Consider the following 18,520-nt stretch of genomic DNA (forward strand, 5'->3'; position numbering starts at 1 on the left):
CACTTTTTTTTGCTTAAAAACCTAGCTTTTTTTTTTTTTCCTTATTTTGAGGATTACAAAATCATTTCGATGGCCTTAACTTAATGTCACGAGAGGCAATTAAACATAAGTTAGGTTCATATTTCACATCAATACCTAAACAATTTTACAAGCGAGGCATTTATAAGCTTGTGACAGATAAAATCAAGTTATGGAGAGCAAAGGTTGTTATTGTTATGAATATAGATTCTTTTTTTCAAAAAAACATGGATTTTCATTTTTAAGATCTAATTTTAAATGAGGAAAAAAAAATCGACCTGATAAAAAAAAAAAAAAATTTATGAGCATGGGGGGGGGAGTCAAATCTCCTATTTTTGTTTTCATTTATAAATTGAATTTTTTGTGGGGGGGTACAAGAGAGGAGGAGTAGTGACGGCCACCATAAATAAAATGACCCTCCCCTCAACACACACACTTTAAAAAAAACTTTCTTTGCGCTGTCCAAACTCTCTAACGGCGACCTGAACTTTTTGAATAGCTGTGGATTGTAAAACAAAACCAAAATTTTGGTTTGAAAACTTTGAAAAAAGTCCTTAAAAATGGACATTGAAAATCTGTACGAACCATAGGCTGCGAAATTTGCCCCATCCTGCATATTCTCCTGACTTAGTTCCCTCAGATTATCATTTATTTCGAGGATTATAAAAACTATTTAGACAGCCTTAGGTTAACCCCACAAGAGGCAATTGAAAACGAGTTAAAGTTGTATTTCGCGCCAAAACCTAAAGAATTTAACAAGTAAGGTATTTATAAACTCATTGAAAGATGGAATCAAGTTATAGAGAGCAAAAGGTTGTTATTGTTTTGAATAAAGATTTTCAAAAAAAAACATGGATTTTCATTTTCCAGATAAAATTTAAAAATCAACAAAATCTTTTGCATCAACCTAATAGTTACATCGATAATTTTTTTTAATTACATTTTCACTCTAAACAAGGCACAGTGCCACTTTGATGTATGGGGCTACTATCGGCGACATAAGTTGCAGGGATATTATGCTGGGAGTTAAGCAGCAATATGTCTGTTCACATTACACTTGAACTTCTGCATGTCAGTATAGTTGGTGTACTGACATGCAGAAGTTCAAGTGTAATGTGAACAGAAACCAGGAACCTGGAAGGGAGTTCCAAAGTCTAGCAGTTCTGGGAAAGAAACTATTAGAGTAGAAGACTTTCTTACATCTAGGGATCTCTACTGTGTAGGGGTGGGATTTTGCTGCTTGTCAGGTTTGTCGGGAGTTGAAGTTCGTCGGCGCATTCACTATTAAAATACTTGTAGAACAGGCAGAGGGATGCAACATTTCATAGCTGGGACATCTTTTGCATCAATCTTACTTATGAAAGTTTTTCCCCGTCTTACAGAAAAAAAAACCCCCACTTATTTCATTGTAATATTATGATAATCATGCCCAATCTCCTTGCAGTAGTAGATCAACATTGCATGACTGCCAGGCCTCTTATAGGTATCTCCTTGTCTTTGATCTATTTCGTGTGTGTTTGTGTGTATGCGTGTGTATATAAGAAACAATCATCATCATTGTCCAAACCCAGAAGAGAGGAGGAGGAGGAGGAGGAAGAGGGAGTGTGCAACAAATATGTGACACAGTTTCGCAAGGTAAAAAGGAGCCGGGGGGGGGGGTCGGTGATGGGGGGAGGGGGCGGGTGAAAAGTTACTTATTGGATGTTTCGTTTCAAAAAAGAAAGAAAGTCTTTTTTCTTTCTTTCCTTAAGATTTTTTTTCTTCTTCTTTTAAAAATTTTACTTAAAAAAAAAAAAAAAAAAAAAAAAGGAATAAAATTATTTTTTAAAACGATAAAAGTTTTTGTTTTGTTGTCTGTTTTGTTTTGTTTTTTTTGTTATGGCATATCAACACATTCATGGGTCATTTCAATGATGTACAATACGAACCTATGATAAATGATCCATCGTAAATGAGTCCTTGGCGACAAACTATTTCATCCATAGCTCGGGTGGGTGGGCGATGAGAAGGGAGTAGTAGTCAGTTCATACATTGACCTCCCCACTGACCTGCCCGCCTTGCTCAATGGTACTAGTACGCAAAGTGGGAGTAATAGATACGGCCGGAATCGGAACTCAGTATGCCGAGTTCGTTGTCTGTTGTTGCCGATAATTATTATTTCACGCAACTCGTACGGCTCCTGAGCAAAAAAAGTCTTAGAATCAATCTTTTGTACAAAATAAAAATTTTAAATAAAAAAAAAATTTCATCCAATTTCATCCAATTCAGTTAATTCCTTTGGTGCATGTCCAGTGTTCAACCTAATTTAAAAAAACAAAACAAAAAAACAGAAAAATCTTTATGATTTAGCAATTTTATTAGTAAATCATAGCCATTACAAGGCTGATTCTGAGCTTTGTAGTTCGAATTGAGTTGTCCCCCTTTATTTATTAAACATAGCAGATCAAAACACACTGTTCTTGCTTCCTTATAAAATTTGATTTTCTTTAGTTAGAAAAATAACTACTTGATCAATTTACGCGATTTTTTGGAATATGACGTGTTCGGTCTATGACATGTACGTACATCATAAAGATTTTTCTGTATTTTTCGTTTTTAATTAGGTTGAACTCTGGATTTGCACTTCTTTATATTGTTTTTTTTTCAATTTTTTTTCTAATTTTTATTTATTTATTTTTATCGATTTGGTCTCCACATAAAATGAAAAGGAAAAGACACAAGGCTTTTGCAAAATCCGATTACCTGTGACTCTTATGAACACTTGCAGGGTTTTCATCTTGAACTTGCCGTTCTAAGATGTTAGAGTTCCTGCGAATGTTCGTAATGGTTGAAGTTGATGAAGGAACTGTAGTTGTAGTAGTAGTAGTGGTTACTGACCGTGGACTCGTTTGAATTGAACCGATCGACGGCGTTACGATCTGGGGTTGGGCAGATGTCACCGCAAGTGACTGATTCAGGTTTTCGCCGCCAACCATAGTCTGGTAGTCACTCATAGCCAAACAGTGAATTCCTAGCAGATCGTTGAGATTGGATTTAAATTCTTCAACCTCTTTGGCATTACTTGTCCGATCTTCCAGCAGTTGAATCAAGCTTCGTTTGCTCGAAGAACTGCTAGCGGAAGGTGTGGAGGTTGTGACAACGTTTACCGTGCCGATCCCTTTGTTGGCGTTGTTGCTGTTATTGTTACTTGATTTGGGGCCGACGTTTGTCACAGTGCAAGATTTAGAGGTAGTGGTTGCAGTTGTGGTGAGCAACTTATCTAAAAACACACGACTCAGGTCCACATTTGGGGCATTACCCATGTAATTGACATTCGGCAAGTCCGAAATGTGTGATTTTTTTTGCTGGCGTCTGCCTTGTTTTGGCGGTGGTGGTGCCGTCGTTGTTGTCGTCCCCGTCGTGACATTCTGTAGTGGCACAGACTGGCTACGTGAGGTTGTCACTGATGGATCCGAACAGCCGGCACCACGAGACCCGATTCCTTCATCCTGTAGCACTTTACCTGACTTGGCTAGATTTACAAAACCGGCCTGACTCGCTGTCGGCGGGTGTTCAACGGAGACAACTGGGTTATCTCCACTTGTTATTGCTGGGCCACCACTGCGGTCTTTTAGGAGGGATAGTTTATAGGAGAAAGGATAGGCGGGCGATATCGGAACCGACTTTTTCGTTTTGTTTGAGAGATTATTATCAGCAGCAGCAGCAGTACCAGATATATCCTGGTTTAGATCGACCTCGGATTGACTAGTCTCCATTGCTGCGGAGCTCAGAACGCCACTATCGGATAAACATCTTACAAGCTGCGGGATTTGTGCTTCCTTTGTCTCGATGCATGCGGTGGCATCTTTCATTGACCTTTTCCTCCGGTTTTTCGTTGCCGTATTCGAAGTTGACCTGGAACGAGCCTTAGTTCTTGACTGTTGGTGTTGTTGTAACGGAACATCGCTCACAGTGATGTTGCTACTGCCACTGCTGCTGACGGGGATGGGACTCTGCTGGATGAGTTGATTAGACGCAGCTGACCCACGAGGTGACTTCTGACTAAGCATGCGGATTGCGCTTTCATACGAAGGGGGACTTTTCGCCTGTAACAAATTCAAAAGTTCCCGATTATTTTCTTTATTTATCTTGCTCGGTTGTTGCGAACTACACACCGATAAAGTGTTCGCCTGAGGGGTGAGGTTTTTATTTGCAACAGTAGCTGTCGGTCGAATCGGAGGAGGATCATAAGTTATATCACTCTGTGAACTTCCATGAATCGGGGTAAACGTCTGTGGTGACGAGGGTACACTTGTAGGGCTTGGTCCCGCACTGATATTTGCTGTCTGATGAGTACAAACTGCGTTATACTCAGCCAGAGGACTCTGACTTGATGGTTCACAACTAGATGCTCGCTGTTCAAAATGACTTATAACATTATTAACAAAATTTTCAGCACTGCTACCAAAGCTAAAAGGAACAGTTGGGGGGGTGCTGCGTATAGGACTGGCACTGCTGTAACCACTATCAGAAACAGGAGTGTGCGAGCCGGTCTTTTCGTAACTCAGAGTATGCCAACGTTGTGAAACGGTGGCATTTGGTGCCACAAATTCTGGAGACTGCCCTGGGATACGTAAAACTGCCGACTCGCTGTTGGAAGTGGCTTGTACGGATGATGGCTGCTGTTGGGGTTGATGAGAGGTGGATGCAGAGAACCGTCCCTGTTTGACGTCTACCCCTTTCCGGACTACAGCTTGGGCGCCTGGGATTGCAAAAGTGTTGTTATTGTTTTCGAGAGGATCTTTGAATGGACGGATCTGGGTAGAGTCTAGGGCATGGCTGGCGTCAGCCTCCCCCAAAATCGAGACCGATGTTGTTGTATGTTTGAGGAGGGTGGCGTCACGCGCAAACATGTTAGCACCAGGGTTGACTGTAGTACGGAGAGATGAAGAATGAGCAATAGCAGAAGAGGACGGGGTCGCTTGATTAAGCAGGTCCTCCACGTCGTGCTTCAGATCGGGAAAAGGTTGGACGTTGTTCGAATTCGTGTTACCGCTGGCGTTACCGTTTGGAAAGGTGGGTTCATTTTGGTTGCCCGTCATGGATTCTGTGATAAAATCAGCGACATCAGATGGTAGTTCTTCTTCAAGAAAATCTTTGTCTTTGCCGTCAATATCAGACGACTGCAACATCTCGCAAAGAAAACTGTGAGAAGATGATGGCTGTTCTTGTGAATCGGTTAACGTTGCGTTAACAATATCTGTCAAGTGCTTCTGCAACAAACTTGGGGTTTCTTCCTGAGAAAATTGGCTTTTCTGGGCAGCGGCTGAATTTGGGACTCCCTGAGGTTTCTGCCCAGGTTTTGATTCGTTCGGCTGTAATAGTGCCGCTACAGAATCGGTCACAGATCGCTTGAAAACGGCAAGTTCGGTAGCCATGACGACTTGATGGGGTGAGAGTTGTGAATACGGAACGCCTTGAAGGGACAATTGTGAATGAGGATGAGAAGGTGAATTGACTGCGGAACCGACTGACGACGTCTCGTCTATTCGAAGCGGCTGAGCAAGATTAAGTAGATCGCTGATTTGATGATCAAATTGTGACGATGTAAGATGGGGTTGCGGTTTGTTGTCGTTGGTACCACTCGGAAGGGTTTGTGAGTGACAACTCATTTTACACTTCATTGAACCTACTTTGGATAATTCCAAACCAATCATCTGTGGAGGGGCACTGTCCAAAAGAGCATCTTTCTCGACACTTGATATGTCAGGACTCTGCAATGATTCCGTGGTTATTTCAGAACTTTCCAGTATATTCGTACCGATTGCAGTCTGTTCATGACTGGCGGAAACTAGAGGACTTGTGATTGCTGAATCAAGCTCTCTGACAAAATCCACAGTTGTTTTATTTGTTTGTTGTTGTTTGCGTTTAGAACTTGTGCCAGATGACCCGCCACTCGCCTTCCGCTTACGGCTTGTTGGCTGGACGTCTAGATGGGTCTTGCCTGTTTCTTTTTTCTGAGTACATCCAAGATCTTTTAGGAAGTGACTAGTTTTGTCCAAGACGTCACTGGCCTGGAATGAGGCAGACAACTCAGGTTTTTTTTTCTGTTCAATCAGTGATTTTTCGGGCTGGTCTCTAGGGATGTGGCTTGAAACAGCACAGCTGGAAAAAGTGACCATCGTGTCTGTCATAAGACAAGTATTTAAGTCAGTAGATGAAGAGACACCCTGCGAGGCGGTGGACACTTGTGGGTGCTTTACGTTATTCAGCTGTTCAAGAGTATTAGGTAACTGTTGTAACACGTTAATACCACTTGCAGGATTGAGGGTGTTGGGTAAAGCAGTACCACTGGCAGGAGTGGAACCAGTAGACAAGGTCCTTGAGAGCAGCCGAGAAGCCGACATTTTTAAACCCTCATTAGAACTGGCCCGAGATGTTCTCGTAAGTTTCCCTTTCTTGGTTGCACCAGAGTTGGAAGTGCGATCCGATGCCATTGTGATTGGTATTGGAACTTGAGTGGTTATCTTTTCCGCATTAACACTCTGTTTTTTCCGATCAACTTTCAGGTAGCTGTCGATGTTCGATCTGTCCTGATTTTCCGGAGGATCGCTCTCGTTATTTGGGGAAGTTTCGGAGAGCGAATCTTCTATGCTCAACAGTTCATTCAGAATCTTGGTTTTGTTAAATTCTCCAGGAAGCAGATCGCTGTTAAGCAGTGGGCGTAAAAGTGAAGCTGGTTTCGCCGGGGGTTCGGAACTCTCTTCTTTCACACTCGCCAGACTGTCGTCTTCCTGTTTGACACCTGTCGATGACATCTGAGATTCGTCATTGCATAGCTCATTCGTAGTGCCAGCACCAACATAGTTACCCAAAACAAATTTACCAACAGATGAGGTCGAATTAACAATTTCAGCCGATTGCTGCTGCTGCAGATTGGACGTTGTTAACTCATCCGACAATCTTTTGGCCACTTGACCCATGGTCATCAACACAGCATTGTTGTCCTGTTCAGATTTTTCCATTTTGACCATTACTTGAGAAGCAGCTAGATCGGCAGGGATAAGATTTGATAATGATATGGTTGATGCATTTTGGGAGGGGTCAGTTACGTTGAAGTTGAACCCTGACAGAAGAGCACCATCCAACTGGATGTTTTTAGAGATCATGAATTGAGTGGGATCAATTGTGCAGTCTTGGGTATCGGCTGTAGACACCAGACCCCCATTGAATGGGACGGCAATCCCCAATGAGGAGGCGGAGCCGGCGTCCGGTTGCGGATTAAGTTGAGCAAATAAGTGATGACTAGGAATTGCGATATGGGGGAGACTTGTTGCGTCGAGCTGAATGGCCTTCCATGCCAGGGTTTCACCTGTTGGTGCCGTTATACTATCTGTAGAGGTGGTATTTCCCGTATTTGCAAGCATCATTTCAGCTTGTGAAGCCATGTTGCTATTTACAGTGGGTATTGTCTGAAAAATAGTGGCGCCAGCCTGTGCAGCTTGCTGAGGGTCTATCGTGGCTCCTGGAGTTATATTTGTAGGGTTCTGGGAGAGGAAAATGTTACCTGCTGTACCGACTGTCCCCGTAGCAGGGGAACCGAGAATGATGAACAGCTCGTTGGGCTTGCTGACCACAGGGTTCATTGGAAAAGAAACCATGTCTGTTGCTGCAGTTACAGACCCAAAGGCTGACATTGCCACGGTAGCTGGGGCTGGGGCGGCAGGCAGGGGGGTGCTGCTCTCTGTGCTCTGAGTCGTCGTCGCCGTAGTCGTTGTCGTCGTTGCCACAGTCGTTTCTGTCTGCTCACGGGCATGCTTTTCCTTCAGAATTGTTGCAACTCTCCGACGATCGTATGGGGTAGAGTCGAGACTATTTCCGGATTGTTCCTGCAGTAGAGATAGGATCGTCTTCGCCTGCATCGCCTTTGGACGTATCGGAGCAAACCGAGATCGTGAGCGCTTCGTGACAGATGGTGAAGTCTGCACGACGCGCTCAGACGAGCTGACAGACGTAGCACCTTCCGATTCCCAACCGGACTTTAGTGTTGGCACCTGAATGTAATTGCTGCTGCTGCTGCTCGGAGATGCCAAGGTACCACTATTATCATTGCATTCTAACATTTGCGCTAAGATGCTTGGTTCAGAGTTATGCTCAGAGCTTTTGTTAGAAGATGCCGGCAGGTAATCATTGGATTGAGTTGTCTTTGTTTCGGCAACGTTCTGCAGATGCATCTGGGAAAACGGTACAAAAGCGCTCTTTGCAGAGCCTGTTTGGGATACAAGGGGAACCCCAGTGCCAACACGTGACGTTTTATCAAGCACCATGTTTAACGTAAATACATTACTTATGCAGCAAACAACATTTTTTTCCGGCTCGCTAGAGTCGGGGCTGACACATGGTTTAATATCAGCCGAGGTTTGCGCAGAGGTAGACAGGATCGCAGATAGGTTGCTTGGCCCGGTACTGTCGCTGGTCTGCTGAGCACTGGAACTCTGACCCGGAATCACAGATGGCTTTTTCAAGGAATGGAACCTTGTTAATTCAGCTTTACAGGGTTTCAATTCAGTCGCTTCGAAGGTGGCATCTTTCGTTGCACCCAGACTAGGAGCCCTAGCCTCGCCTCCCTCGGACTGTGCCGATTGTCTGTCTGAGGGTTTATCTTGAAAAAGAGATCGATTTGAAAAGAGTTTCATTTGCACAGCGGGTGTGGCTGGATCCTGGGGGGATACGGGGGGACGTGCATTTCCACCTGATAGTAGCCGTTCCCGGGCCGAGGCGGGGACGGAAGAAGGCTGTTCCTTGATATGTGATTTATTGTCAGTGACGGCCGTGGGCATGAGAAGATTTTCCAAACTACTCGACGAACGGAATCTTAAACAAGAGGACGGCGATAAAAACTTTGTCTTTGGGCTTGGTAGACCTGGAGTGTAGCTCTCGTTACGTGTTCGCTGAGGGGATTTTGTTTCGTGTTCATTTTCTTGCCTCTGCTGGTGCAAACGGCGTTTCTGCTCCTTAAGCATTTCACGTTCTTGAAGTTTGCGTTGCAATTGCAGTTGCGTCTCTCTGTGTTTGTCGCCACCAGATGTATTGGAAAACAGTGAAGACATTGCAGCTAAAAAGGATTAAAAAAAAATCTTTTTATTAAAAAAATTAAAATCAGAAAAAAAACATAAAATCTTATAATATTCCAAATTTTAACAATATTAAATTCTGTAAAATTAATAATACAATTCCACTTGTCTGTATATTATATGAAAAAAAAATAAAGAAAAATCGTATTCCAAAAATCATTTAAATTGAAAAAGTAGTTTTATTTTGTTGCCACCAGAAAACAGCAAAGACATAGCAGCTAAAAAGAATTTAAAAAAAAAAAAAAAAAATCAAATCTTATAATATTCAAAATTTTAATATTAAATTCTGTAAAAGTAATAACACAATTTCATTTGTCTATATATTACATTAAAAAAAAAGAAAGAAAAATCATATTCCAAAAATCATTTAAATTGTAAAAGTAGTTTTATTTTGTTGCCACCAGAAAACAGCAAAGATATTGCAGCGAAAAAGAATTAAAAAAAAAAAACATCAACCCTTATAATATTTTATAATATAATTTTAACAATATTAAATTCTGTAAAATCAATAATACAATTTTTGGGGTGATATCTCTGATTTTGGGTTTTGTCTACCTGGAATTCAATTTGTCTATATAATTCCAAAAATCAATTAAATTGATGAAGTAGTTGCAATGGAAGAAAAAAAAAAAAAAAAAAAAAAAAAAAAAAAAAAACTGAAAAATAATTGCAACTTCTCTTCCAATTTCAGATTTTGTAAGAAATATGAACATGATTACAAAAACCGAAAGTTGGAAGAGAAGTTGCAGTTATTTTTCAATGTATTACGCCATCTTTAAATTTTAACTGCAACTTCTTTTTCAACTTTTGCATTTTGTAATCATGCGCATGTCCCTTTATTTTCTTTTAAAATTGATAGGTTCTTTTCCTTCTGATGAGTTAAGGGTGGAATAAATGAAAAAATTGACATAATAATTACATAAATTATTCTGCGCTACAAAACAGGCGTTGTCAAGAATTGTACATCCCTTTATTATTATTATTAAAAGAATAAATGGTAAGTTGGTCAACATCTTGAAATTTAGAAAATAGACTTTTGTCATTTATTTATATATGCCATGTAGTTACATTGAGTTTCATAAATTAAAGAACTGGTATAAATAAAAGCTGAAATATAATTAAATAAACATTTTTCCTCGTATATATATATATATATATATATATATATATATATATATGATGGAGCCTCTTGTTGATTTCGACATATGAGCTCCATCAAAACAACTAAGTTTTTTTCGGAAATCCACGCAGATGACTTCTTTAGAACACTCCACACCTTTTGATACAACTGCTAATCTCCGCAGTGCAATGACTAGCACAAGACAGAGTATACAATAGACCGCAGGTTTTTACATCAGGGTTTTTCCTTCTCCTAGATGCATGTCTTAGCGAAGATTGTTGAAGTAAATCTCTCCCAATGAATTAAACGTGACCCCCCCCCCCCAGATACCAACCTGGAAATCTCTATGTCTCAGTGCGGTACATATAGCACCCAGCCTTTCCAAATGGTCACCCACCTGGTACTGGCTAGACTTATCATTGTTAACTTTGGTGACCTGGCGAGTACTGGTGTGTCCACGTGATTGTGCAATGTTTATATTTTAAGCCCCCCTCTTTGGGTAGAGCACTGTCGTAAATAATCTCACCCGCTACTTAATTGGCTGAAAAATGCGAAGCTCGTTCTTATAAAAGTGGTGGCGGGTGTCCATTTAAATAGACATTCCGACGAGTTATTTACGGGCGTCACCTTCATGGTCGAGTGGGAGAACTGCCGACTGTCAACACGACGGTTCTAGGTTCAATCCTTGGCTAGGGAGAGATGCTAGTCTAGCGGCACTGATGAGTTGTGATACAACGAAACAGAACTGTATGTTGAAATTCAAAGACTTACATTTTTTATTTTATATAACTCTTGTTTATTTGATCTTGGATCTCTCCATTACAGCTGTTTTGTTAATGGGATGACAATTCTATAATTTTATGTTTTCATAAAAATTTTCTTTCTCATCAACTCATCAGATGTGATTTCCATCCGATGTTAGCAACAAAAGTTTGTACATGATTAACCCGGTGCATATGTTTGGGGAAAAGAAATCTCATCTCCATGTTGTATATACATATATATATCCACACACACATACACATATATATATACACATAATGAAAATTTGATTAGTCATTGATACCAATGGTTTCAGACGGTGTGGTAAATTCAGCTAGGCAGTAGCTTAAAGCCCCATCTTCAGTCAGCAAAACTTTATAAAGAAACAGTGACCAATGAGAATGCACTGACTGTTTTCAAGAATTGTGCTAAACACGGAAGCAAGAAAATAGTTGTATAAGAATGTAACATAAAGTTTGTGAAAAATTTTAAATGGATGCGAGTTTCTAGTATGACTTACCACTGGAATTGAGGATGCCAGCCTCCTGCATGGCCGCACTGACAGTAAATGCAGCCATAGATTTGCTGTTGACATAGGAACTGCTGACCAAAAATTCTGAAAGTTCACGAAGTCCGGAGAAAGCACGTTCCAGTAATTTCTCAGCCCACTCGCACACCAATTGGCACGAGGCGGTAAAAAGTTCATCTCGGCCGTAGCAATCGTCTTCCTGCCAATGAAAAAAGATATAGAATAGCATTATGTATATATAATTATTCAGAATAATTATCAGTCTTACAAAGTATTAGTGGATGTAATATTCTATATAAGACTATCCTAGCTAAATAAAATTGCTCAATATACTAGATAGAGCAAGTAAATCATAATTTAGGAATTTAAAATTTGTGATTTGAAAAAGTTAAATTTCAAATATAGAAATTTTATTGCATGCAAGACAAAGAATACAGTATAGTAAAATATATTTCCTTAACTCATGAGTTTTCAATGTTTATACATCTCCTTGGACGAAAAATACTAGCAAATATTATAAAAGGTTTGCACCTAATTTGCTAAAGGTAATAAACAGAAAATTAAATGTTTTTAAAGTTTTAAATCATTTTAGCTACGAGGGGTGTGTAATAAGTAATACCCTTGACCCACTTCCAGTTGTCTGATATAGCTGAAATTTTGCATGTGCAATGATTTATATCTCTATGGGTTATGTGGCAAATTAGAGCTCTGAACTAATTGTGGTTTTTGTTTTACTGGTGTTTGAACTGAGTCAGGTGTGAAATGGAGCCTGTTGAATGTCGAACAGTGATCCAGTTTTTGTATTTGAAAGTACGCACACCACAGGAGACTTTTGATGAAATGAAAGAAACTATGGTGATAATACCCCATCATATGACCTTGTAAAATGCTAGCACTGTGAATTTAAACATGGCCGGAAGTCTGTGGAAACAGCTCTCAGACCTGGTTCCCCCCCTTCTGCCATTGATGAGGCATCTGTCCATCAAGTTGAGGCCGCCATTTTGGAAGATCGGCGCATTACTATTCGCCAAATAGCCCAAGATGTCAAGATTAGCAAAGGGTCTGTGGAAACTATCATTCATAATCATTTGCATATGCATAAGGTGTCTGCCAGATGGATTCCCAGGTTGCTCACACCATTCCAGAAGCGAGAACGCGTTGAGTGCTTGAGGATGAATTTGGAGATGTGCCAAGAAGATGAGTCAAAGTTTTTCAAAAGACTGATCACACAGGATGAAACCTGGGTCCATCACTATGATCCAGAGACCAAAGCCCAGTCAATGCAGTGGAAGCACTTGGACTCACCACCTCCAAAGAAGGCAAGGGTGCAGCCCTCTGCTGGCAAGATTATGCTCACAGTCTTCTGGGACCAGGACAGAGTAGTGATGACAGATTTCCTGGCAAAGGGTACCACAATTACAGGAGCTTATTATGCTTCACTTTTGAGGAAATTAAGGGAAGCTATCAAAATCAAGAGGCGAAGCAAGATCAGCAAAGGTACCCTCCTCCTGCAGGACAATGCTCTAGTCCACAACTCGCATGATGCCAGATCAGAAGCACGGGCATGTGGTTATGAAATCCTCCCCCATCCTCCCTACTCTCCTGACCTTGCACCCTCTGACTTTCACCTCTTCCCAGCTATGAAGTTGTTTTTGAAAGGAAAGCATTTCTCAGATGATGCAGCCTTTATTTCTGAAGTCATGTCGTGGTTGGAGGACCAACCTGGGGTGTTCTACAAAAACAGTCTCCAGAGCTGCATCAAACGATGGGAGAAATGCATAACTCTGGGTGGTTCCTATGTAGAGAAAGACTAATAACTGTGCCAAGTTTCGTTGCTCTACTGCTATGGGAAGTGGGTCAGAGGCATTACTTATTGCATGCCCCTCGTACATAGAATAAGGGAAATTGGATATTGATGCAGCAAAAAAAAAATATATATATATATATACATATATATTTATTCAAGGTAAAAAGATATCCAAAAATTAAGAATAATTGAATTTCAACAAGAACTTTAATTTCTGCTTATTGCCAGTAATGGCATTTTTTCTCTTCCTAAATTTTGAAAGGTCTGGAACCTTTTTAATTTTTGTATTTTAATTTTTCTTGCCTTATGAAATCAAATATGATTGAAACCGTCTGCTCATCACAGCAAGATATGACTGTATTTACATAAAGAATGAACGATGCCTCCGTTCAGTCTCAAAAGGGGCAGCTGTGTACATAATTATGAGGCAAGGGTTGCACAATCTGCAACCACACCTCTCCTGAATTGGCACTGCTTGAGTCCAGTGGTAAAGAAAGGTCCAGGACGACTGGAAACAATTAAGAGATAAACGGAGAGCACATACAGTACCTGGAAGTCTGAAATGGTCACCCATCTGGTACTGGCCAGGCTTACCATTGCTTAACTTTGATCTGATGGGAACTGGTGTGTCAATGTGATTATGCCGTACATAAAGAATAATATATATATATATATATATATATATATATATACACACACACACACACACACCATCTTAATATTTTTTAAACTAAAATTTTCATATATTAAAATATATCAAAATTCGGCAATGTTCATATACCAATAAAATTTAAGTCAAAATAAAATGACTCAATTATTAAGCTTCAAGATTATCAGTTTTTATAATCGAGCATTCATATATTTTCACAAAAACAAGCCAATAAAAATTTTAAAAATGATACCATCATATTGTGCATTTTCATATCCGTTACAATTGTTTTGTGGCCATTTGGACAATTTCAAACATTATGTCATGTGAAAATATTCAAAAACAGTCTCTCTTCAAATGTTGAAATACACTATTTCATATACATAAAAGAACACATTTCGAATCCCCATTTAAAAAGTAGAAATACAAAAATAGGGCGATTTATAAATCCCATGAGAAACGGAAAATAATTAAACAAAAAAAACTTGGAAGAAAGGAGTGTAGGTAGGTTTAACTGCTTGATCTCTTAAACAGTCTCTCTCCAGATGGTGAAATACACTATTTAATATACAAATATAAACACATTTCTAATCACTATTTAAGAGATCAAACAGTTAAACCTACCTTCACCCTTTTCTTCTAAGTTCTTTTGTTTAATTATTTTCCGTTTGCCATGGAATTATAAATCGCCTATTTTCATATTTCTACTTTTTAAATTATATTTCAACCGATTATCTATCTTAATGTTACATTAATCCTCTGTGTGCTTTTTAATTTAAGTAAGTGTAATCCGGATATAAGAAACTACATGAAAATTTGCAAGCTTTTTGAAGATTATAATACTATACTATGGTTAAAATTTTATGACAATTGGTAAAAAAGAACCTATGTTTTCAAACCGATAACATATGCCCAAATTTGCCTACATTTGTATATATAGTGTCCTGGCAAGCCAGCTTCAGTTTTGTTGCTTTGCTTGTCTCCCCTGTAGACTTGCCAACCCACTAATATATATATATATATATATATATATATATATATATATATATATATATATTTATTGTACTTTGGGGTAATTGTGCCAACTCGCTAAAAGTGCTGTTTTGGCAACCAAGCATATAAAGAGCACTTTTTTTTTTGTTGGTGCATTTGCCCCAAAGTATGATATATATGTATGTCTGTGTGTGTGTGTGTGTGTGTATATATATATATATATATATATATATATATATGTAACTTTTTAATCGTACAAAATTTATATAGCGCTTTAAAAATACATGGAAAAACCCTAGGAGCCCCCTTTCACCAACAAACTTATCAGGAGTTAATCGTAGGTATAACAGAAAAATGCAATGCATTAAACTAATGATTAACTCCTTATGAGTTTCTTGGTGATAGGGGCCCCTGGAGTTTTTCTGATTATTATTTTAAAAGCGATATAGCGTAAATGGAAATATATTAATAACGTATTTACAGCTTCTCTTCCAATTTTCGGATTTTAATCATGTCAAAACGCAATTTATTTCCTTTTGACGGACTGATTGTTGCTATTTCTTCTGATGAGTTAAGGGCAAAATAGATTCACTAATTGATATAATAATTAAGTGATTGATTTTGCACTACGAAACATACTGTCAAGAATTGTAAATGTTAACTGAATTAAAGGAATAAATTATAAGATGGTTAACATACAATAAAGACTTTTGTCATTCATTCACTATATTATATATATATATATATATATATATATATTAAGTAATGTGATTGATAATTTAAAATTTAAAAATCAAATTATAATTAAATTAAAAATCCGTTTCATAAGAAGGAACAACAACAAAATCAATTATCTGTACGATCGTTTCGGAAAACAATGCAAGGTCAATAAGATAAAAAGCTATAGCAAACATCTAAATGACTATTTTAACCATAGTTCCTGATTTCAAAAAGCGAAAAATTAAAAGATTCATCTGCCTTACTTTTAATGCTAGGTTTATTTATGGTGTCTTTTAAATTCAATAAAAACCCTTCAAAATTTGCTGATGAGGAGACCTTGCTTATTAAAAAACTATATGTAATTATTGTACATAACTTGATGTATACCACAATAAAAAGCATTGTTTTCCGAAACGATCGTACAAATAATTGATTTTGTTGTTGTCCCTTCTTATGAAACGGATTTTTAATTTAATTATAATTTGATTTTTAAATTTTAAATTATCAATCACATTACTTAATATTGAATTAGCTCTCGGACATTTAACTATCGAGCTTATTATATATCTAAATTACAACGAGCACTTTCTATTTCCTGTATTTTAATTAAACTAGTAATTTCACTGTTACATTAAAATACACTCAGCTCTTTAGACTATTGTTCTAATCTCTTTTATATATATATATACATATATATATATACATAATGTGTGTATATATATATATATATATATATATATATATACACACACACTATAAAAAATTTTTCCTCATTTTTAGTATTTTTACTTTTTTATAAGTGGAGTAGGGGGAGATGAATTGTCACCAAAATTTGCATGAAAGAAACAAGATAGACAAATAAAATACTTACCCGCAATTTCCTGGGGGATATTTCCAGTTCAGGCAGAACTGGTGGTTTTACCTCTAGCTTCTTGCGAATGCCACTATATACATACGTAAACAAAAAAGAAGTCAAGGGAGATAACTTTTAAAAGAGAAAAGTTCGAAAAATGAAAAGGAGGTAATTTTTAAGATACCTACAAAAATATGCACCCAGAACGTGCGTATATTTGCTTGTATCAACTTCCTTGTTATTAGAGTAAAAACAAAAAATGAAAATAGTGTAATTTCAATGAAAAAAGACATGAAATAAAAATAAAGAAATCAAAAGAAAAATAAAAAAAAGGGACAATTGTACAGTTTAATCAAGTCATTAAAATATGAAAATATTGAAAAAAGGTTATATTGTACATATACGTTTAGGGCTGAAGATCTCTGCAAAAAAATTTCACTTAATTTGATCAAGTAGTTTTTTTGTTTTTTTTTTACAGCGGAAAAACACATTTTTATGACAGCGCATTGAAGATAGACATCTTGGAATTTTTAACACGCCACGGGGGAGATAACTCGTCGACACTCCCTCCCCATCTTTATTACTAGCTTTTCTTCCTAAAAATTGAACCTTTTGTTCGGTATCATAACAAATTGTTTTTTCGCTGTAAAAAAAAAAAAAAAGAAAAGAAAACTACTTGATGAAATTAAGTGAATTTTTTTTTTGAGAACTTCATTCCATAATGGTTATCCATTATGGAATGAAGTTCTCAAAAAAAAAATTCACTTAATACAAAATTCACTTAGTATAATGTAAATTCACTTAATAAAAATTCACTTAGTACAATGTAAACTTTTTGTTTTTTTTCGATATTTTCACTTTTTTTATATTTTGATTAAAATGTACAAGTACTAAAAAAAAAAAGAATAAAAAGAATAAAGAAAATTAAAAAATGAAAAATATAAAAGAAACGAAAATAAATAAATATAAAAAAAATGAAAAATAATAGAAATGATAAAAAATAAAAGAAATAAAAAAAATTATTGTTAAAAAACAAAAACAAAAAGCATTTATGATTAAAAAAAAAAAATTAAATATATTTTTTCCCCTTTAACTTAAGGAAGTATTTTCTCATGTTTTGTTTTGACAGGAAAATAAGACTGCTAGTCTTGTATAATTCATGTTGGGCGCGACTTTATATTTTAAAGGGAGACAACTCCCACTGGCGCGGAATGTCTGCTAACATAACATCTCCCTTTTATTTAATAGTAATTGTTGTTTTTCAGTGTGCATGCTATATAATCTCGTCCTTTTATTCATTTATTCTTTAGCTAATTTCTTTACTGGTATTTTTTTTTTGGGGGGGGGGGACAAAAATGGACAAAAAAAAAAAATAAAACAAAAACAAAGAAAAACAAAACAAACAAAAAAATCCCAGACCCCTATGCTTCTTAGGCTTGGTCGATGTAACCTCTGAGCTTCTTCAAGTGTATCTTGTTGGACTCTGGAAGGTTTCTGTCAAATTCGGGAATCTTCACAGAATTTCGACCGGGACCCTTTATTTAATCCATAAAGTTTAGCATGCTCTTATTCCGTTAACGATAACTGGCTAGAAATTTTAAGTAATTTGCAATTGTATTTCAAGTCTCGAGGATTGGTTATTCGTATTATTTGGATTCATTAGACTACTGTTCTCATCTTGAGTGCCATTTTTATAACATTTTGGTCGACATAACCCGTAATTGTTTCTTGAATTGTGAAAGTGACATGCGCCTGAAGACTGAAGGTTCAATTCTCGGTGTGGGCAACCGAAAAATACAATTGTGAATTATTTATGACCTCTATCAAGTCATGGCTGACAGAACGAGAGGATGCTACCTCCGTGAAGTAAATAAAGGATTCTGTTCGAAATTCTGTTCAAATTCCCCGAGTTCAACTAGATACACCCGAAAAAGGTTGGAGGTTACATCGAATGAA

General features: G+C 37.6%; 1 protein-coding gene across 1 annotated transcript; it reads right to left on the reverse strand.

Moving 5' to 3' along the window:
* Positions 1 to 2,353: 2,353 nt before the first annotated feature.
* On the reverse strand, positions 2,354 to 16,708 carry LOC145267055 (uncharacterized). The gene is made up of 3 exons (XM_080123000.1): positions 16,583 to 16,708; positions 11,534 to 11,741; positions 2,354 to 9,112 (listed from the first exon to the last, which is right to left on the reverse strand). Exons 2-3 carry the CDS (start codon positions 11,589 to 11,591, stop codon positions 2,757 to 2,759), a joined length of 6,414 nt encoding a protein of 2,137 aa, XP_079979126.1. The 5' UTR covers positions 11,592 to 11,741; positions 16,583 to 16,708; the 3' UTR covers positions 2,354 to 2,756.
* Between the last annotated feature and the right edge of the window lie 1,812 nt (positions 16,709 to 18,520).

This window comes from Euprymna scolopes, chromosome 42 (genome assembly GCF_053919585.1).
Source record: "Euprymna scolopes isolate OS-2025 chromosome 42, ASM5391958v1, whole genome shotgun sequence".
Taxonomy (NCBI): Eukaryota; Metazoa; Mollusca; class Cephalopoda; order Sepiida; family Sepiolidae; genus Euprymna; species Euprymna scolopes.